This window comes from Penicillium longicatenatum (genome assembly GCF_028827895.1).
Source record: "Penicillium longicatenatum strain IBT 33135 chromosome Unknown contig_6_segment0_segment0, whole genome shotgun sequence".
Classification (NCBI taxonomy): Eukaryota; Fungi; Ascomycota; class Eurotiomycetes; order Eurotiales; family Aspergillaceae; genus Penicillium; species Penicillium longicatenatum.
In genome coordinates, this window is record NW_026643123.1 from 1,056,973 (window position 1) to 1,078,348 (window position 21,376).

General features: G+C 48.2%; 10 protein-coding genes across 10 annotated transcripts; 6 read left to right on the top strand and 4 right to left on the bottom strand.

Annotated features, from left to right (window-relative positions):
* Positions 1–757: 757 nt before the first annotated feature.
* On the bottom strand, positions 758–2,006 carry ecm33 (GPI-anchored protein Ecm33; the record flags this gene model as incomplete). The annotated part of the gene is made up of 2 exons (XM_057118988.1): positions 758–1,884; positions 1,943–2,006. The coding sequence occupies 2 exons, from the start codon at positions 2,004–2,006 to the stop codon at positions 758–760; spliced, it is 1,191 nt and encodes a 396-aa protein (XP_056968543.1).
* A 4,743-nt stretch (positions 2,007–6,749) lies between these two features.
* Positions 6,750–7,650, top strand: N7484_008602 (geranylgeranyl pyrophosphate synthase; the record flags this gene model as incomplete). The annotated part of the gene is made up of 3 exons (XM_057118989.1): positions 6,750–6,780; positions 6,836–7,136; positions 7,230–7,650. 3 exons carry the CDS (start codon positions 6,750–6,752, stop codon positions 7,648–7,650), a joined length of 753 nt encoding a protein of 250 aa, XP_056968544.1.
* Positions 7,651–8,112: 462 nt separating this feature from the next.
* N7484_008603 (uncharacterized protein) lies at positions 8,113–8,649 on the top strand (the record flags this gene model as incomplete). The annotated part of the gene is made up of 1 exon (XM_057118990.1): positions 8,113–8,649. One exon carries the CDS (start codon positions 8,113–8,115, stop codon positions 8,647–8,649), a length of 537 nt encoding a protein of 178 aa, XP_056968545.1.
* A 349-nt stretch (positions 8,650–8,998) lies between these two features.
* Positions 8,999–10,170, top strand: alkA (DNA-3-methyladenine glycosylase II; the record flags this gene model as incomplete). Its single annotated transcript, XM_057118991.1, has 3 exons — positions 8,999–9,151; positions 9,256–9,926; positions 9,984–10,170. 3 exons carry the CDS (start codon positions 8,999–9,001, stop codon positions 10,168–10,170), a joined length of 1,011 nt encoding a protein of 336 aa, XP_056968546.1.
* A 165-nt stretch (positions 10,171–10,335) lies between these two features.
* N7484_008605 (uncharacterized protein) lies at positions 10,336–10,581 on the bottom strand (the record flags this gene model as incomplete). Its single annotated transcript, XM_057118992.1, has 2 exons — positions 10,336–10,439; positions 10,491–10,581. The coding sequence occupies 2 exons, from the start codon at positions 10,579–10,581 to the stop codon at positions 10,336–10,338; spliced, it is 195 nt and encodes a 64-aa protein (XP_056968547.1).
* A 1,091-nt stretch (positions 10,582–11,672) lies between these two features.
* N7484_008606 (ubiquinol--cytochrome-c reductase subunit 7) lies at positions 11,673–12,566 on the bottom strand. Its single transcript, XM_057118993.1, has 4 exons — positions 12,371–12,566; positions 12,058–12,166; positions 11,942–11,995; positions 11,673–11,790 (listed from the first exon to the last, which is right to left on the bottom strand). Exons 1-4 carry the CDS (start codon positions 12,484–12,486, stop codon positions 11,701–11,703), a joined length of 369 nt encoding a protein of 122 aa, XP_056968548.1. The 5' UTR covers positions 12,487–12,566; the 3' UTR covers positions 11,673–11,700.
* Positions 12,567–13,143: 577 nt separating this feature from the next.
* On the top strand, positions 13,144–14,434 carry N7484_008607 (uncharacterized protein; the record flags this gene model as incomplete). The annotated part of the gene is made up of 2 exons (XM_057118994.1): positions 13,144–13,621; positions 13,677–14,434. 2 exons carry the CDS (start codon positions 13,144–13,146, stop codon positions 14,432–14,434), a joined length of 1,236 nt encoding a protein of 411 aa, XP_056968549.1.
* A 1,098-nt stretch (positions 14,435–15,532) lies between these two features.
* On the bottom strand, positions 15,533–17,263 carry N7484_008608 (alpha-glucosidase; the record flags this gene model as incomplete). Its single annotated transcript, XM_057118995.1, has 1 exon — positions 15,533–17,263. The coding sequence occupies one exon, from the start codon at positions 17,261–17,263 to the stop codon at positions 15,533–15,535; it is 1,731 nt and encodes a 576-aa protein (XP_056968550.1).
* A 732-nt stretch (positions 17,264–17,995) lies between these two features.
* Positions 17,996–19,198, top strand: N7484_008609 (lactate 2-monooxygenase; the record flags this gene model as incomplete). The annotated part of the gene is made up of 1 exon (XM_057118996.1): positions 17,996–19,198. One exon carries the CDS (start codon positions 17,996–17,998, stop codon positions 19,196–19,198), a length of 1,203 nt encoding a protein of 400 aa, XP_056968551.1.
* A 522-nt stretch (positions 19,199–19,720) lies between these two features.
* On the top strand, positions 19,721–21,277 carry N7484_008610 (MFS transporter; the record flags this gene model as incomplete). The annotated part of the gene is made up of 1 exon (XM_057118997.1): positions 19,721–21,277. The coding sequence occupies one exon, from the start codon at positions 19,721–19,723 to the stop codon at positions 21,275–21,277; it is 1,557 nt and encodes a 518-aa protein (XP_056968552.1).
* Between the last annotated feature and the right edge of the window lie 99 nt (positions 21,278–21,376).

A 21,376-nucleotide genomic window follows, 5' to 3' on the forward strand; every position in this document is an offset into this window, starting at 1 on the left:
AGAAAATTGGAACCTGCTCAGTTACTTGATATTGTTGCGGAATTTAGAACTGCCGAGACGAAGATATATATCTGTACATACATACATCGGTCGACCTCGGGACATGGGTACGTGGGCACCGAATACCTGGGCAGTAGATGAACAAGGTTCGCGTTGAAATTCCAACCTGCCTAGGCGGCATTAGAAATACCGCCTTATGATTCACAAATATATCTCGAATTGGAAACTGAACCGGTGACTGTCAACAATTGGGAATGCGAGCTGACACGCAGGAACATAGCTCATTACGCCTCAGATACAAGGACACAAGGGCGGATATTTAAAGGGATGTGTCCCATGTCCGGGTGAGTCAATTATCCATGGATCCAGGGCGAGGATTGTCCAGTGGCTTAGCGGTGCAACGCAAACACAAGTACATATTTGAGGGTTAAGTATGCCAGGGCTACAAATCACTTAGGCAGTTTTAACGAAAGGTTACAGAAAGCAACCGAATACATTATAGTACGGCCTGCGATCTAGTATAAAACATATTGAGACAGTAAAACAGCGCAAGGGTAATAAAAGGGTAAACTCCATTCCGGTGAACGGCACGAGGTGATGTCTTGCGAGGACAGAATCCAAATTGCGAATTTTCCTCATCAAGACGGAATTATTATCATGAGAAAAACAATGTAAGGCGAAAACGAAACCGTTGCTTGAAACTTCTGCATCTACAATTTCTTCAATAAGATATCTCCATCATTCCATAGTTCTGCGCTTAGATGAGCTGAGCAAGAGCGTAGAACAGAGCGGCGACACCGGCGACGGGAGCGGCAACAGAGTTGGCAATGGCAGCACCGGAGCTGGTGCTGGAAGAGCTGGAGCTGGAGTCGGTGGAGCTGCCGGAATCGCTGGAGGTGGTGGTGTTGTAGCCCTTGGCCGTGCACTTCCAGTTACCCTTGACAATGTCGGTGGTCTTCAAGGCAGCCTTGAGCTTGGGGCAGCTGAAGGTACCGTTGGAGGACTCGAGGGAGAAAGCACCGGCAACGCGCTCAAGGGAGCCGAACTCAACCTCGTAGAAGTTACCGGTGAAGTCGATGGCACCAGCAACGGTCTCAAGGTCGGGAAGATCAATGACCTGGACCATGTCGTTGCGGGTAACAGTGAAACCACCGTCGACGGTCTTCAGGACGGGAGCGCTGATGTTGCTCAGCTTGGAGTTGTCAGTGAAGACAAGGTCACCGGAAGCGGTAAGCTTAGGGGCAGAGAAAGTGTCGAAGTCAGTGCCCCAGAAACCAAGCTGACCGGTCAACTTCTCCAGGGAGGGGATGTTGATGCTGCTGATGTTACGGAAAGTCATGGAGGTACCAGTGCCAAGGCTGGCAAGGTCAACCTCGAGGGTGTCCAGGTTACCAGCGAAGGTGATCTGGCCAGTGGCGTTCTTGAGGGAGCTGATGTTGCAAGTCTTCAGTCCAGTGTTGTCCTCAATCTGGAACTGACCGACGGTCTCCAGAGAGATACCGTCCAGGGTGGTCAAGGCAGTGTTGAGGATGTTAAGATCACCAACGGTGTCAACACCAGCGGTGAAGGACAGAGAGTAAAGGGCGGGGAGTGCCTGCCAAGCAATCTTGCCAATGGAGGTCAACTCGGCCATGCTCAGGGAGCTGAGAGTGGTGAGGCCATCCAGAGTGAAGTTGCCGCCGATGGAGGTGAGGGAGCCGGCAGTAATGCTGGTAATGTTGGGAGCATCGGAGCAAGACAGTTTACCGGTAATCTTCTCAATGGCACCGAGGTCGAGGCCCTGGGAGTAGGAAGAGGAGATGGTCACATCACCCTTGACGGTCGTGCAGTCGGCGGCGAGAGTGTCGGCATCAGACTGGCTGGAGATGGTGGTGTCACCGCAGGCTATCATAACTCATCAGTATTAATGTCGCAGGGCCATTGTTCATAGAATTCCACTCACAGGAGGAAGCGATGGCACCCTGGGCGACAGCGAGCGCAGGGACGATGTACTTGATGAAAGACATGGCGATGTACTCTGCAAATGCGACCGTGTTAGTGATGAGGTTTTTGACTCGCGGGCATCAGTGAAATGTAAACATACCAGTGAAGATGCAAAATTAATAAAACAGGAGAACGAGTGGAAAGAAAAGGCCTCGGAACGAAAGAGAGGCGATTGGGGAGTACTGAACAAGGAAAGAACGAGTGGACGGGTTGGGGGGGAGAGAAGAATTAAGAAGTTTGGGGGAAGAGAAAGGAGGCGTACGTTGGAAGTGGAGATTTGTTATGTACAGATACAGAGTATAAATACAATACCCCCTACATGTACAACACAATACCGCATCCGGCGCACAATCCTGCTTTTTTGATGACCCGTCGTTTTAGTGCTGTTTCCGTACCACATCATCAATCGCCGATTCGCCCATGCAGCCCCCCTTTCTCCGTCCAGTGGATCCCATGAGACTCATTATTTTCCCACACGTGTATTTGAGTTATCCATGGCTCTGCGAACAATGAGGAATTTGGGACTGGAAACAGAGAGGAATTGATCAAGATATTCCTTGGTTCGAAGGTGATCGGTGGGTAAATTAGGCATGTTGATACTACTACTGAGGGTGCTATGTTGGTGCCTTGGGAGCTATTGACATTGGTACAGTAGGACGTGCTTTAGTGCAGGAGCTTGCCACTTCTGCATACAGTAAACATTAAAAGTTGTACAACCAATATTACCACCTATCATGTACAAAAGCAAGTAGCCAGAGATATCAAAAAGCACCTAGTGCATACACGCATGGATATGAGAACCATCGACTGGTGATAGGCTGATGCCATGAGCAAGTTGTATTTCTCGTCGTCTCTGGCTATTTGCTCAGGAACGTGCTGTTCAGAAGTCCCAAGTACCTATTACCATAAAATACCGTCCAATTTACTATAATTTCACCAGGATGCCCTAAAAAAGTCTAGTGAAATGGCCCCATCCATATCTATCATAAAGCTGTCGTCATCTATGTACCCTTTAGCTTGCAGGCCCCCTGATCTACATAAGAAGATTTGAATCCAATTTGATTCAAGCCTTTTGAGGCCAAAGTGATTCGTTGTCAAGTCCACGCCGATGTATGGTATTTTTTATTCGGTCGCTTTTTCTCGCCCCATCCGGACCTGTCGCTCAATTATAGGAGATGAATCTTGCGCGTGGTCGATCTAAATTTACAGGAATTCAAGCCTTGACAGACCCGCCACGCCCCCCGTTATCGTCGACGGGCCCCGGTATGTACGGCCTCTGATTGGCACGCTGGAATGATTCACCCTGGATTTACACCAATATTGGCTGCTTTCCGTAATATCATGTTCTATCTGAGGCATATCCGTTCAGGCAAAGTGATAGGCCGCGATCGAGTCTTGATGGTCGCGGAGAAAGCAACCAGCCGATATTAATCCCCTGAGTAACGAAACATCCCCTGCCTGCGCTGAAGCTTTTTTTATGGATAGTATATTAGGATCGCCGACACACCTAACAGGAAGCTGATTTTTTTCCTTCTTCATAGAGGATCTTCAGAAAGGGCCTTGATCAACTTGCCACTGTCCCTGGTATCTAGGCTGTGTATGTACAGAGTTTAGAGCTAGTTACGTATTCTACGACGCTGCCTTCCGAACTGAAGCATTGATTTTGGCCACTGACTGAACCCAGATCCGCATGGAGCTTCTGTCGCTGGATGGAGCGACGATCGCCGTCTAGAGCTTCATGGACTCGGGATCCGCCTTTCTGCGGCTGTTGCCGATTGAAGAATTCTTCAACCCATCTGATACAAACAGATGATATAGAAGCCTCTTTAAAAGACCTCGCCAAGTAAATTAAAAATAAACACCTGTCATGATCCAAAGAGATTAAAACCCATTCGAATGGTAACATCGGGCCTTTCAATGATACGGTCACGCAGCGGTAATGACGGCCGGTAAGTACATGTAACATTTGTTTCAGATCGCTGAACGGACCCAATTTCCTGCTGGAAGAGTCAATCGCTCCACCTTGACAACCATTTAACTCCACTTTGCAGCGTCGCTTGTCCAAACTTGGTCTGATATCGAAGAATTTTCACTTATAATTAACCTTGGCCGCGTTGTCCTGCAGAGCTAGCGGGTTAACTCACTTCCCTGTTTACTTGTTTACTCCCCGACCTCCAAGCTTACCCGTCCTAATTAGTCCGGGGGGCAAAAGTTCTTTAAAAACCCGCGAACGCCACGAATTATGGATACCGCGCGGCCCTATCGACTAAACTACTCGCAATTCACCTTGTCAAAGCTATCGGCTATCGTGGCGATTGGAGTCTGATTCACATTCCACTTCCAAGATTTTCTCTGCCTGATTTCGTTTTCTTTTTTTGTTCTGTGGAATGCGTGGCACGGCTAGCACGGCCAAGCCCCAGCGAACAATGCCAGAGGCTGGGGCTAGCATTCTTCGGCCCATGAGTCTTCAAGAATTGAGCATGTTCTTCTGGGGTTGGGCAAATTAAGAATGGAGACCTCTTTAACCCGGTTTTGGCTTAGAGCGACTCCGTAATGGGGCAGGTGGTCCGATTTTCTTTTTTTTCTTAAGAACCACACCTTTATACTGTTCCTATTTCCAGTCGGCCTCGGTCGCACCGAACAGGGATTGGCATCTTGTTTCGAACTCTGGTACACAACGTCCAACTGCCCAGCCAGATTCCCAATTGCTAGTTCTGGTTGGCGGATCAGATCTTTTAACGACGTAAATATTATTATTGACTTTTTACCCCACTTCCAGCTTGGATTGGTAGATTTTTTCTTTCTCGGGAGTTCCGTTGAGATGCGCAAACTACCAGTGATTTCCAAGTTCCAGATTGATTCGGCATTCGGACGGTGACGCAAGCCCGCTTACACGTGACTCGGCATTTACACCTACAGGCCATAGGCTAAAGCCACCCGGACAGTCTAAACACCGGCCTCTTTGTAGCTTACTGTAGTTCTACTCGAGAATATTCCAGCTAATCGCTCTCAGTAGGGCTTTCTATGTATGAGACCGTGGATCTGAATGAATCTCGTGCGTTCCTCGAAATGGTTCCTTGGAACAAGTGCGGAGCGGAGTAGATTCGGCCCAATTGCATGACTTACCTGCATACATTTTTTGTACTGCTTACCATGGATTCAAAATTACCTGTCCTCGCCAATCATGGCCCGGGCTCTATTCGTTTAGGAGGTGGGATTTGGATTCTTTATACTTGGTTCGGGTGATAACGGTCGCTTGAATTCGGTGGTTTGATTGGTGTGCGGACTACCATCATGTTCCACTTTGACGGTCGAATTTGAAAATGGATATAGAAGTTGTCTGAGGATCAATATTTATTCAAGCAAAGAAGGCATTGATATAGAGCTGATTAAAATGCCTCATGGTTGAAAAGGGGCTAGCTTTCTGATATGATTGAGTTTTTGAGCTTTTTGATGGCCAAAGAACTTGATGATCTGGTTATTCATATAAAAGGCGGTTTTCCCAGTTGTAAAAGAGTAGCCAAGCTCGAGGCAGAGATGAGAATTTTGAAATGACAGACTGTGTTTCGCTGGTGTGAGCGTTCCTGGCACTTGTGTCGATGTGATATTGGCAAGAATCCTTTCGTCTAAAAATTGTATAGCGTCTTTAGGCCACCGATCTGATATCCGGTAGAACATTCCAGTTGACTTCGAGAGCCCAAGGTAGAGTGACAAAGCAATTTGCAAGTAACTACCTTGCATGTGGTTGTGTAATGTAGGGACAGACTGGAGTGATCAGGAATGCGAGAGCGGTGCCCAGGTGGTCAAATTGGGGACTGTAGACTATAGGAGAGCCTTCGCCCCTTTATATCCTTGTTTCACCAGCTTTCAAGGTTTGTCGTTCTAGTTCAAGAAAATGTTTTATCGCAAGCTTTTCGACGGCTGGATGAATCCACTTCAGCACCCTTTACCCCTTTTCAAGTGACGAACCCCATAAAAAGCAACAATCAATATTCATGCCGCAGAATCTCCTTTTCTTTCGCCTACTATGGGATATAAAGTCGAGCTATTAAAAATAGGCTTTTCCCAATTTGTTAAGGCGCAACTAGCGAGAACTTCGTGTAATCATATGATCGGTTCCTTCGTACATATGATTTGTTTACCGATATTCACTATGCAGCCTGCGCCTTGTTACCTTCAATATAATATTGAATTTATTTTTTCGTGGCACCCAATATAGTATGGTTTTTATCACTGTGAAACATTATACCAGAAAAAGGTTTTCAGTCGAGGCTATCAGCTTGAAGGCGAGTGACGAGCCTGCAGCCGAATACGGACGAACAGTGAATAGAGAAACGACAGAAAAGCAAATAAAGTGAACTTATAAAATGCCCCAGTCAGCATGGCAAACTTCCACCATCATATATCCTTTCGAAGAGAGGAATCATTGAGTCGCCATGCAAATGACAATTAAACTCCCGAAAGCCTTGAGTGCCAAATCGCGCTCTTCAGATCAATCCACCAAACCTGACACAACCGCTTTCATTCACTCTGAGCCCCTAGATGAAGATCAGCTCCAAAAATGCGGTATTTTTACGACGTTACCTAGTCGCATCCACAAGTTGAATGCGCAGACAGTCGAATCAGCAAGGCTTTCTCATTTCGAAATCACGTCAGCAGTGGGTCATTGGCAGCCAGGCCTGCCCTGCAAGTTGAACTCTTGTATCGGGTACGCAACTAGTCTTTTGTTCCCCGAATGTGTACCCAAGAGGTTAGATACAGTCACTATGGTACTGGAACTAGGTTCGATCTATGATGGTATGTATTTCGCCCAATTGTATTACTGTAAATCAAAGAACAAAGCTAATTCAAGAGAAAGACATGATTGAAAAAGGTGAAATGCAAAAAGCAGAGGAATTCCAGCGCATACTGGTTTTGATTCTGCGTACCGCCCAAGGACACCATACTCACAAGTTAAAACGCAGCTCAAAGGAGCAGCGGTCGGCATTGAAGCTGGCCGCTGGATTTAATGCCAAATATGGAGATGGGTGGAAGGCCTTGGTCAAGCGGATTTTAGACAACTGGACTCACCCGATCAAATCCGAGGAAAAGAAGGATCTGCCACTTGGCTTGGAAGAGCAGCTTTCTCGACAACTTGTTAACAAGGGGACAAGGTATGTCTGGTGCGCCATGCTGTAAAAGAACCATCCGTTCTAATTCGAATAAAGAGCCACTCTCGGTGTCCTCGAATTTTCTCTTGGATTTAGGTTATCAGACGCCGAGAAGAAAGGAATAAATCACATTCTGGAGGTTGCCGAAAGAATCATCGCCAACACAAACGATTACTTTAGCTGGGAGTTTAAAAGAAATGGAGATAAAAGAGTGGCAAACTTGATCCAAGTCATAATGGAAAAAGAGGGCAGTTCCGAGGAAGAAGCCAGAGAAAAGTTGAAGATCGCAATTCTGGACGATGAGACAAAATATCAACTCCTATCGAACCAAGTTTTACGGCCACTCCAAAATGCCCCAGCGAACGTGCGCATATTTCTTGCCATGCTTGATCTTCTTATTGGGGGTCATCATGTTTGGAGCGCTACTTGCGAAAGATACAAGGTTCACTCCCAACTGGATGTGAAAGAAATCACGATAGCTACTACTCAGGACGAAAGTGGAGATATGAGCCCCTAAGATCTCAGCAGTATAACTCCCACAAACGATACAAGCGGTGACATTTCTGCTTTAGTGGATCCAGTGCACTACATGGAGTCCCTCCCGTCAAATAATATGCGCGCAAGGTTCATCGACGCTTTGAACATATGGTTTGAGCTCCCGAACGACCAGTTAGACACCATCAAAGGCGTTGTAGACGACCTCCACAACTCATCCCTGATACTCGATGACATCCAGGATGCATCCAACCTGCGACGAGGGTTCGCTACAGCTAATCAAGTCTTCGGCTCAGCTCTATGTATCAACAGTGCCACCTACATGGTATCCAGAGCCACCAATCGACTTCTCGTTCATCCGGACCCAAGCCATCAACTAATTAGAATATTTCTAGATGGATCGAGAAAGCTTTCAATAGGCCAAAGCTGGAATATAGACTGGAAGATTAAAGGAAAATGTCCGTCCACAAAAGGATATATGGCAATGGCTGATGGTAAGACCGGAGCCTTGTTCGAAATGATTATTCGGATGATGCAGTTCTTTTCAACTGCAAACTGGCCGATCGAAGAATTATTCCAGCTTAGCACTTCTCTCGGTCGATGGTATCAAGTACGAGATGATTATCAGAGCCTGCAGGATGAACATTATATATCACAAAAGGGATTCTGTGAAGATCTGGATGAGGGGAAGCTATCATATCCACTCATCGTTTGCTGTCATCGTGATTCAACGGCCGAGAAGATTATCATGGGGATTTTCCGACAAGCTGGTGGAAGACCGCTGGCTGTCAACGTCAAAGAACAGATTCTTGATTTGTATCGACGTACTGGTGCGCTTGAAGAGACATGGGAGACCATTGAAACCCTGAAGAGAAGTACCGAGACAGCTCTTTCAAGATTTGAAAGCATCACCGGGGAGAAAAATGTAGATTTACGTGCATTTGTCAACGCTTTTGGCCCATGCATCACGACCCCAGGAGTTAAAGCAAATGGACCTCAACTGATGTCAATGAGATCGTGATTGCAACGTTATATACATCCGTTCATGGATGGACACCGGCTTGGAAGTATATTGGCAGCAAGAACACAGAACCCTTGGAATGAGTTTACAAGATACTCTTGAGGACACCGAAAGTTAATTGAAAAATTAAAACCTCACGAGAAAAGTTCTATAATCATATACCATTTAAGCTGATTTTGTACTTGTATCTTCCAAATATGCGCGGAGGGGCTGATTGTAGGCTGCAATGGGGCTCTTGCTTGGCATGCGTCAGCCGGGAGCCTAGAATCCGGGGACGGTCCTCGATGAACTTCCTCCTCACCCCTTTCTCTACAGATTTTACAGAGTCATACAACCCCAACTCTTAAACATGGCGCTGAGGCGATCTGCCCGATTGGGTTCCACCCCAACGATCATGGCACCAGTGCAAAGCTCCGCACCCAAAATGACCAGGGTGAAGAATAACGCAGTCACAAAGCCCCGCAAGGTCTCACCAACCAAGAAAGCAGCTCCAAAAGCCACCGTCAAGGCCTCCAAAACCTCAGGGAGCTCATACTGGTCTCCTGAACCACCAGCACTCGACAATTCGACACAGGACCCAGCTACTAACCGCCCTGCAAACAACAGACTTCACACACCACCCCCCTCGACCGTCCAGTCGACCCCCACCGAACAAACGCAACCCTCCTCACACCCCACGGCTCCTCAGTAGCCGCCTACCCAGCCCGCCCAGAAGATGCCTCCCCCTCAAAGACAGGGCTCCCCCGCCCAGCAGCTACAACAGGCACACTGCTTGAGCAAGCAGTAGCGCATCTAATAGCGACAGACCCACGTCTCAAGCCCGTGATAGAGCAGCATCCATGCCCGCTCTTCTCGCCAGAAGGCCTTGCCGAGAAAATTGATCCCTTCAATAGCCTGACGAGCAGTATAATCGGACAACAAGTCTCCGGCGCCGCAGCAAAGTCCATCCGCAATAAATTCCTGGCGCTGTTCCAGATTGAGCCTAATGAAGCTGGCTCGCGCTCGCGATTCCCTTTACCGGAGGAGGTTGCAAAATGCGATATCCCCACTCTGCGGACGGCGGGATTATCCCAACGCAAAGCGGAGTATATACAGGGACTGGCGGAGAAGTTCGCGAGTGGGGAGCTAAGTGCACAGAAATTGGCCAAGGCTAGTGACGAGGAACTTGTTGAGATGTTGATTGCTGTTCGTGGGTTGGGGAAATGGTCAGTGGAGATGTTTGCGATGTTTGCGCTGAAGCGAACTGATGTTTTCTCCATTGGGGATTTGGGAGTGCAGTAAGTTCTCTTACCCTGTGGATCAAGTATTTTGAGTTATGAACTGACATCCTGAAGACGGGGCTGTGCGTCGTTTGTGGGTCGAGATGTAAGTAAGTTGAAAGGCAAGGGTGGTGGTAAGTTTAAGTATATGGCGGAAAAGGATATGCTAGAGTTGGCAGCAAAGTTTGCACCGTATAGAAGTCTTTTTATGTGGTATATGTGGCGGATCGAGGATGTTGATGTCGCTGTTCTGACTGGGTGATGAGGTCGTCGACTACGAAGTATAAACTGGGTTGCTTTACAATGTCTCAACATACAAACACTTGTTTACTGGATATAAAGGGTGAAGCAAAGAATTAAGACAGAAAGAAATATCTCGGATTTCAATTTATGCCCGCACAAATATTAGATCCTTTCTTCGGCGTCCTTAGTAGTTGGGGATGCAGACACCAGCGTTCCACTCAGTGGCACCAACGCACTGCCAGCCATCGCAGCAGGGGTTGCCGCCAGAGGTACAAGCAACTTCGTAGTCTAGAGTGCATTGTTAGCGAATGGATCACAGTCTTGAAGTGTGTGACGTACTGGCGACGCAGGAGCGCTTCTCAGCCCGTTCGGAGGGAGAGGCAGAGGCAACAGCGGCCAGGGTAGCAATGAAGACAGTGATGAACTGCATTTTGATATTGGAGTTGAATGATCGGTAGATCGGTTGATTGATTGGTTGATGGATTGGTAGTAGATTGAATTGACTGAGTTGCTTGTGTTGATGATATTCGAACTATTGGGAAATTTTCTCGCTATTTAACCCTATAGAATCACATAGGTAGACTGAAGCCTCACATCAATCGGGATGTCAGATTCAAGATCTTCAGGTTTCCATCCATAAACGTATAGATTGTACAATTGGATGCGTAGATCGTCAATACATTTGCCCCAGTGTATATCTTTAGCATGAAACAGATACCTCTTTAGGTCAATATCCCAGGTTGATATACTTCGTTCGTCAGTAAACAGCTAACGTTGCCACCTAATCTTAGTCAATAAAACAGTCAGCATTGCCATTAATGGATTAAAGCCATACAGTTTAGTGGATTTTCAATACTTTCCGTATGAGGCACATGCATGGATGATCCAGTAAGCATTGGGGGATGGGGGCTATAATACACTAGGCTACTACCATACTTGGCTATGCTAAGTTATAACAAGGTCCTAATCCATGCATGGGGTACCCTAGACCCAGTATGACTTCAAGTTTCATGAATGTTGGAAGAAACGGACCGCAATACGAGCCAGCTAAGTGACGTATATCCTTGAGTCATTGAGCTGACCCGAATGCTTTTTGGCGACGAAACTTCGAGTTGTGGCATTTTCAGCTCAACCGAAGAACAGAATCGGGAATTGACATGTCTTTCTTTATCTTCTCTCCGGATCAAGGACTCTGAGTTGAATGACATGCTCGAGCCCAGGTCTAAGGTTGGCACCCCAGGTGCGCGACCTGTGGACAGATGCAAGAGCGCAAGCACTGACTGGCTCTTGAGCCATTCAGGGCTACTGGATAAGCAAATTGAGCGCATGACAAAGATTGCAGATTCTGAGTATTAAGGCAGAACAAAGAAGATCGATTTGTACAGTATCAGTACACACATAGGATTATCCAGGAACCACCATCTACGGCTGGTCCGTATCCATCGCAAAAATTGAAGGTCTATCAAACGAAAACAACCCCATAGCACTTATAATTTCACCGGTTTTTCGTCATAGAATCGCAGGGCAGGCAAGTGATGGCCGGGTGCGTTTACTTGCGGACGACGAGGTTGTCGAGGTCATCACGCTCCTTGTTCTCCTTCTCGATCTCGCGGATGATGGGGCTGAGGTACTCAACGTCCTAAATAGTCCAGGTGATTAGTATTTACTTGGCCGAGGGGACTCGATGGGTGTTCAGGGTCTTCGATCATATGTGACAAATCCTTGCAACGGGATTGGCCAATACGGAGTCGGATTGCGGGGATGGTGAAATTCGGACAGGGAGAACCTACCTCGTGGGGCTTGATCTGCTCGTTGGGGGGAAGAAGAGTGTGGGAAATGGAGCACTGCGATTGCGATATCCATTAGCGGTTTGATGTCGAAAGCTGGGGAAGGGGGTTGGACGAACCTGGAATGCGCGGCGAATGCGGAAGACACGGTCGTAGGCCTCCTTGGAAGGCAAACGCTTGATGGCCTTCTGGACAACCTCGCTCTCCTCGGGGATGAGGTCGTCGAACCTGGGGGTGGGTTAGCAACCATGGTGAACGAAAAGTCTCCGGGAGCGATCTCCGGATGACCGGGATGTAGCAATTGCGATGGAGCGCCATTGACAATGCCAGCGGCAGGCTGCAGCCGTCCTGATACTGTGTATGATGCGGATATCCCGGTCGTCCTAAATCGCTCGAAGGAAAAGGTATTGGCGAGGAGGGGGCGATAATTACTTCAGTCCAAGCTTCCTGTAGCCGGCGGCATCAGTGTACCAATTGGCCAGAGGGGTCATCCAGCGCTTGAGCCATGGGCGCTTGACGATGTAGTTGGTGATCGAAGGGGCAGACATCTTGAATACCGGGTATCCAAAGGCTCTGGGGAATGAGGGAAGATTGGAAAGGGCGGTCCGGTTGAACACGAGATGACCCGATGGAGGTTGTGCAAAACGGAAGCTGGAGGCGCTAGTCTGTAAATGGCAATACTAAGACCTGAGGCATTCATATAAATCATGTGACAAATAGTCAGGTGACTTGAATGCACGTGTGCCTGAGGCCACCGCGGAGACGAATGCCAATCAGTGACTCCACCTCGCACCACTCAATTCCCCATGTCATTATCTCGAACTCTACCTCTCTCTAACCCTCACTCTCTTACCCTTCTCGTTTATCGGAACGCGGTGCTAGCGATTTCCAACCGTTCGCTCACTGGCCACTTGCTTGCCAAGTAGAAATTATAATCCCCGCCCCGGCCGAGTCCGTGCTTCGACATCATAGGGTATCGCATTCAGAACCGTTCGGTAACCATCGGCTCCAGAAAACTTTCCTCGGTTGAACCCCAATTCTTACTCATTCCATCCTTCAACACTTTGATACATTCTCTCACCCCCCTTTCACAACGAGTTTAAACCGGCTTTAGGGTTCCGGATCGAGCACCGATATGCTCGAGTCCGGGATCCCTCGGTGATCAAGACGGATAGACAAGTTTGAGCGCCTGTCAACCTTATACGATGCGCCCCGATGACAGAAGCAGCTCTGGAGCTGCCAGCAATCCCTCCGAGCAGTCGCAGAGCTCCCAGATAGATAATGCTGCCACCCCCGCTCCCCACGTGCCTGTCGCCGGTACATCGTCGAACTCCGAGCTCATCAAGCGGTTGGAAATTTTGTCCACCCGTATTCCAAATTTCTGGGTCGCCCCATTTTGTGGTGGTGCTGCAGGTGTGGCTTCAGGAATTGTGACATGCCCTCTCGATGTTATCAAGACCAAGCTGCAGGCCCAGGGAGGCTTTGCCCGACGGAGCGGGCCAGCCATGCAAACAAAAACACTGTACAGAGGCATGTTTGGCACCGGAAAGGTGATCATACGAGAAGATGGTATCCGTGGTCTTTATCAAGGACTTGGTCCGATGCTCATGGGATATCTTCCGACATGGGCGGTCTACCTGGCTGTTTATGACCGATCTCGCGAATACTTTTATGAACAAACAGGTTGGTTCGGTTCTTTGGTCTACATCGGATAACAATTCTCTAACGCCCGTCTTAGACAGTTGGTGGTTATCTCGCGGTTATGCCTCGATTACCGCTGGTGCCTGTTCGACGATTGTGACAAATCCCATCTGGGTTATCAAGACAAGGCTCATGTCGCAGAGCCTCAAGCAGAACCACGAAGGGGCACGAGCCCCATGGCAGTATTCAGGTACATGGGATGCTGCTCGCAAGATGTATCAAGTCGAGGGCATTCGCTCGTTCTACTCTGGCCTGACACCCGCTCTTCTTGGCCTCACCCACGTGGCCATCCAGTTTCCACTTTACGAGTATCTGAAAATGGCCTTCACCGGATACGGCATCGGAGAGCACCCAGATACAGGAAGCTCACACTGGGTGGGTATCTCACTCGCTACCTTCCTCAGCAAGGTCTGTGCAAGCACCATCACCTATCCCCACGAGGTTCTACGAACTCGACTGCAAACACAGCAGCGCACAATTCCAGCCCCATCACACGAAGAAATCGCTTTCCGTGGTGGCTTGAAACACCCCCATGATCGTGGCCGACCCTTAGCATCTTCCTCTGATGGAATGCCTCTCAGTCCCCGCTACTCCGGAATGATCCGCACCTGCCAGACTATCTTGAAGGAAGAAGGATGGCGTGCATTCTATTCTGGAATTGGCGTCAACCTTTTCCGGGCTGTTCCGGCTGCCATGACGACAATGCTCACCTATGAGTACCTTCGGATGGTCATCCATAACTTTCAACACGAGGGTGAAATAGCGAAACAGACTGATGCGTCTAGCATGATCTAATGACAAAGACCTGTCAAAGATATAGAAAGGCATTTCAACTCACGTTCATCCTCAAAATCACGTGCACATAAACAGTGTGCCTTTCTTACCGCTACTCAACACTCCCTTTCACCTTGCGATTTGTATAGAAATGGAAGCCGTCTATTGCTTCCAGTTGGTGAATTCTTCAGCGAGTAGGCTTTAGGCCTTGCATTACAAAAATATCTACCAGTCCGAGGACTTGGAACAGATAGCACATACCCAGAGGTCTTGTGCTTTTGCCTGCGATCAAGATGCTCCTGATTTTGAAGCGTTTCTCTCAAAGTCCTTTCCACCTATTTCGCATGGCTTTTACATATCCTATTGTACATACTACCCAGATTTCGTTTCCATGCAAGTACTCTTTATTCCCACTTGGCATTAGTCATGCAACCTGTCATGCCCTCTGTAGCTTTTATTATCATCAGCCTTACGGTCGATTGACTGCGTACAAGTACAAAAAATTGTACTGTTCTAGAAAGCAAATATAGCAAAAGCAGTGGACTAGCAAGCCGAGTGAGGACATCCCCGACCTGCAAGACGGTCCTCCAACAATTCCCGAGCAGAGACTCGCTCCTTTTCGGAGCACATACAGCGAACTAGGGGGTCCAGTGCTTCTTCATGCGGCAAAAAAGGTCGTGCCCGGGATCGAACCGGGATCGCCAGAATCAGAATCTGGAGTGATAGCCATTACACTACACAACCTGAATTGCTGATCACGTGAAGAAAATCAGAAATATGCGGTATGAATTGAAGAAATCAACTTGATAAAAGATGTACAAGTCCTGGAATCTCACAAACTGCTGAAAAACCCAGTCGAAGTACACCAGTAAAGTCAAGGATTATGTTTACTCTAATCATGCTCTTTCCGAAAATCAATGAGAGGCCTACCGACACATCCAACACACTCGAAAATCAAAGAACATGACTCAAATTTGGCCATTTTGATAAGACGAGCCTGCAATTGAGATCTAGACCACAAGCTGATCACTGGTCAATTGATGTATAACGCGTTTTTTAAATCGTGATCTGGGAAAGTGATTTCAATGTACCAAATTGAGTCGTCAAGGAAAATAACATTTATCCACTATACAAAACCACGGCCCCAAAAGGTTGAAGCACAACTTCTTTATTGCCGCACAAATCTCCCTGGCTTGAAACCAAAAGCGAAGGATGCTCCAATCGCTTTGCAACCAATTTTTGCTCCGCATCAGAGAAGTTGAGGAGCACAACAGCCTTCTGACCCTGACAAGCCCGCTCATACCCAAGCACCATCTCCCCAGTCTCTTTCTCCGAGATGGCAACATAGGACCCATAAACAAACAAATCTGCCATGTTCTTCCTTAAAGCAATCATCTCCTTCCAATACCCCATCACACTCCCGGGATCACCAACTTGACTCTCAACATTCCACTCCGTATAGTCCTTATTAACAACCATCCACGGTTCAGCCCCAGTCGTAAAGCCCGCATTTGCCGAACCATCCCACTGCATAGGCAGTCGTCCATGATCACGCGCCTTGAGCTGCAACTCCCTCAGCACATCCCCCATCCGATTTACATCATCTCCCCTCGCCTTCAAAACCTTGTTATAATAATTCTTCCCTTCAACATCGATATACGCTTCAGCTCCATACTCCTTCCCAAGATTAGCCATTCCGATCTCTTGACCCGCAAGTAGAAACGGCGTTCCGCCCAACGTGGTCAAATAGGTCGCAAGCATCTTAGCCGAAGAAGACCGGTACTCAGGTGAGTCAGATGCGTACCGAGTAATCGAGCGACCGCTATCATGGTTATCGAGATAAATAGTATTCCAGCCCTCGAATATAGGCATAGCAGTCTGCCACAAATTCGTCAGATGCCGAATCTTCCTCGGATGGAAATCGTCTCGGCCATATTTCCCATCAACACCGAAATCCATATCGACTATATCGCCCGTGAACAGCATGTTGAGTTCATGTCGGTCTTTGGCAACGTATTCACGGACTGAGTTTTCATCTTTAGTAAATCCCAGCTCGCCAACTGTCATGATATCGTACTTGTCGAAGACCTCCGTTCTCATCTCACGGATATAATCATGCATCCTTGGGCCTGAAGCGAAATATTCCGCGCCGCTTTGGTATGGCTCGTCATTTATGACTTTCGCATCGGGTAGATCGGGGTGTTTGGACATTAAGTTCATGCTGTCGATGCGGAATCCGTCCACGCCTCGATCGAGCCAGAAATGCATATCGTCGTGTGCTGCTTTGCGCATATCTTCACTTTCCCAGTTCAGATCTGGCTGGCTGGGAAGGAAGAGAGCGAGGTAATATTGGCCTGAATGCTCGTCGAATTGCCAGGCCGATCCACCAAAGATAGAAGCCCAGTTATTAGGTTCTTTTCTTTGGCCCTGTGCGTCATATTTCGGGTCCCGCCAGATATACCAGTCGCGCTTAGCATTTGTCTTTGAGCTGCGGGATTCTTTGAACCAGGCGTGTTCATCGCTGGTGTGGTTCACGACCAGGTCCATTAAAAGCCGCATTTCATTTGCATGGAGTAAGTCTATGAGCTCTTGGACGTCTTCGACTGTACCGTAGGGCGCGTGGATAGAGCGGTAGTCGGAGACATCGTATCCCATGTCTTTTTGAGGCGAGGCATAGATGGGTGAGAGCCAGATTGTATTTATGCCGAGAGACTTGATGTAAGGCACCTTGCTGATGATTCCGCGGACATCGCCGAGGCCATCACCGTTGCTGTCTAAGAAGCTGGCTGGGTAGATTTGGTAGACGATGGCCTCTTTCCACCAAGCCTTTTCCACTTGCTGAGGACCCATTTTGATCAAGCCACAGAAGATTGTATAAATCGATAGAAAAAGAAGTATGCATCGGCTAGTCTCTCCTAAAGGAGACCATTTTATATTCTGCTATGTTTCCCCGACACAATCCCATTAATTGTCCAGTGTTTATTGTAATGAAGGCTCGGAGGAACCTGGGAAGTGCCCGTTCCGCTGCAGGACATGATCTACTCCGCGAATCCGCGATCGCGGGGAATTCACCGAGATCTCTCCGAGCACAGCGGGGATTGAGTGTCAATGCAGCGGCATTGTAGCGACATAGCTTGATAGAACGTAGTTTTTTGGTCGGTGAGAAATCGGAAACGAGAAACCAATCATTCAGTGCTCGAGCGCATGGTCCACCGTTATCTTCGACGTGTGTCTAGTAGATGCCGGATGCATGAGCATGAGTAGCATGACTGTGGTTCTTTTGGGTCAAAATTGAAAAATAATAGGACTCTAAAGCTCAATGTTAAGTGCTATGTTTGTTTATTCCATTTCAACACGCATGTTTCCTTTTCCATGGCTCAGCTTGCAGCACCAGGAACGATATGACGTATAAGTGGTATCATGGTGGACGCCGGCATCCCGACGGCAATTTCTGGGTCCGGTATTTCCAGACGTCTTCTCGGACGAGTATGGGATACTTCCCCATTGAAAATACTACTCGAATCGACCAAAGAGTCAATCTGGTTCTCTCTATTCAGCAGCATATCCCTTCAATCCCAGATAATGCCGCCATCTAAGCCACACACCTACGAAAACGAAGTGTATGCAAACGGGCTCCAGAATATAAAACCGCCAATTAGCTTCAACCCACTCGACTGGGAAACAGCAGCCAAAGAAACCCTACCCGCCGAAAGCTTTGGCTATGTATGGGGCTCAGCCGGCGTCCGCGAAACAGACGACAACAACCGAGCAGCATTCCGCAAATGGAGTATCGTTCCAAGTCGACTAGTCAAAGCAGACTTCCCCAACCTTAAAACCACACTTTTCGGTCAAGAATACAAATACCCCATCGCCTTTGCACCGGTAGGCGTACAACGCATCTTTCACCGCGACGGTGAAATCGCAACAGCCGCCGCAGCATCCAAGGAGAACGTTCCGTACATTCTCAGCTCGGCTTCATCGACCAGCATTGAAGATATTGCGAATGTTGATTCCACGAGTACACGCTGGTTCCAGCTCTATTGGCCGTCAAACGAGCACAATGACATAACGAGGAGTCTTCTGCAAAGAGCCAAGCAATCGGGGTGTAGCGTACTTGTAGTTACGCTTGACACGTACATTCTTGGTTGGCGTCCATCAGACCTTAAAAATGCATTTAACCCTTTCCTGCGCCCGGATAATATCGGCGTGGAGCTGGGTTTTTCGGATCCTGTTTTTCGGCGCCAGTTTCGGGAACGGCATGGTAAGGATGTGGAGGATGATATGGGAACCGCGGCGGCGGAATGGACTCGAACTATTTTCCCGGGCACCAGCCATTCTTGGGAAGATTTGGCATTTCTCAAAGAACATTGGGATGGACCGATTGTTCTGAAGGGGATTCAGACCGTTCGAGATGCGGAACAGGCTGTGGAAGCTGGTGTTCAGGGCATTGTGGTTTCTAATCATGGAGGTCGTCAGCAGGATGGAGGAATCGGGTCTCTTGATGTCCTTCCTGAGATTGTGGACGCTGTTGGGGATCGGCTAGAAGTTATCTTTGATTCTGGGGTGAGAACTGGGGCTGATATTGCTAGAGCATTGGCGCTCGGTGCGAAGATGGTTCTTATTGGTCGGCCGTATGTTTATGGGCTTGCTATTGCTGGTGAAGCTGGGGTGTCTCACGTTTTGCGTAGCATTTGTGGTGACTTGGAACTAACGCTTCATCTTGCTGGGATTCCGTCTTCCTCTTCGGAGCATTTGAATAGGAATGTCCTGCGGAGGAATGAGTAAAGGGTGTTGTATCTGATTTTATTGAGGCGGCTTGAGGAGAATGCGTTCTGAGCAGCTACCCAAGAAGGAAGAACTCCTGAAGCCAAGGAAATAGACCGAAGAAATTTGCATTTACATGAGTGAATAGATAGTCGGATGGCGGGAACGGAGAGGGAGCTTGAAAAGCTTCACTTCTCACCAGTCTGCAGCTTGATACTAAACCCAGCCACATCATACAAACATTGAAATGCATACAGCCTATAAGTCTTACACTGATTGCCGAAGAAGAGGGAACAAATCGACTAAACCGAGGCAAACAATGAAGTCATTGATAGTCTTCCCCGCATCAACCCCAGACCAAACTTTAAACAAATCCCGATGCTTAGTATACTATTCCACCGGCAACAGCACGTCAACCGGATAATAACAACCATCAAGGAAAACATAGATGTAGATCTTTATTGACAGTATATCCTTACTACTTATTTCCGTTCAACCCCCACTTTCCCTCCCCCTCCCGCCTCGATGCATTGCTCAGTCACAATGCCAAACAAATTCCAAATAAACACCTACAGCTTCTGGATAGTCACATACGTGGCTATAGGCACAATCTCCAGTGCCTACGGCCTAGCAATAATAGGCACAACAGTCGGTCAACCAAACTTCTACAAATACTTCAATCTAGCCCCACAAGGTACACAAGGATACGACCACACAACCAACATAATCGGCGCTCTAAACGGCGTGAACTCCGCCGGTGCGATAATAGGCTGTATATTTCAAGCCTGGGCCGGCGACTACTTCGGACGAAAATGGACCATGCAGTTTGGACTAGTTGTTCTGGTCGTGGGTGGTGCCTTGTGCGCAGGCACAGTCGACATCGCGATGTTTATCGTTGCGCGTTTGGTCGCGGGGATCGGATCAGGTGCTTTAGCCTGTATTGTACCGACTTATCAAGCTGAGATTGCTACTGCCGAGACCAGGGGTGCGATGGTTGCTATTACGGGGATTATGTATGCGGTTGGGTATTCGATTGCGGCCTGGCTTGGGTATGCATGCTATCATATTAAAGACAGTGATTCGGCGGTTCAATTCTCTTGGAGGTTCCCTTTGGCGGTTCAGGTGCTTTTCCCGCTTATCGTGTTGGTCGGGAGTCCGTTTGTTCCTGAGTCGCCGAGGTGGTTGTTGCAGCAGGGATCGCGGGAGAAAGCCTTGTCCGTTGTGACGCGCCTGCAGCGAGATACCGTGAACGCAAGACAGGAATTCTTTTTGATTGAGAAGCAGTTTGAACTTGATCGGTCTATTCAGACGAGGTGGTTTGAGATCTTGAGGACTCCTGCTAATCGGCGCCGGGCGTTTGTGGCGTGTGCGTTGATGTGGGGAGATCAGTTTCTGGGGATTTTCATCATTACGAACTATGGTGTTTTGATCTACGAGAGTATTGGATTCGAGGATCCCGTGCCACTTCTGCTTTATGCGTGCTGGGCCAGTTTCACTTTGATTGGAAATACGTGGACAGCACTCTACGTCGACCGTTATGGACGCCGAAACTTCCTGCTCATTGGGTCCATTGGTTGTGTTGGCTGTCTGATCTTCTTGTGTGCGCTCTGTGCCCAATACCTCGGAACGGACAACGCAGCCGGACTACACGCTGCTGTGTTCTTCGTCTTCTTTTATTGCTTCTGGTGGTGTTTCTTTATGGATGCTACGCAGTATATCTACATCGCCGAGATATTCCCGAATCACCTGCGGACTCAGGGTGTTGCGCTGGGTATTGCATTCTTCTACCTCGCTTCGGAAGTCACTCTGGTCGCTGCGCCTGTGGGTCTGGCCAAGATTGGCTGGAAGTTCTACTTGGTTCTGATTGTTCCGTCCTTGTTCTATATTGGGGTGATCTACCTTTTCTTCCCAGAAACGAAGGGACGAGCTCTCGAGGAGATTGGTGCTTTGTTTGGTGACGATGCTCATGTTGCTGTTCACTGGTACGATGCGACAGAAGAGGAACGTGAGAAGATGGCCGAGGAGGCTCTTCGAGGGCTATCTCAAGCAGAGAGCTCTGAAGACAAGGTCCATTCGTCTCACCTTGATTTTGCAGAATGATTGCATACATAACTACTCGCAGCAGCGCTGTGTGCTACAGGTGGTCTATAGAACGGTTTTGTGTGAGATATTCTCTCTTTCTACATATTCAGTATTGCC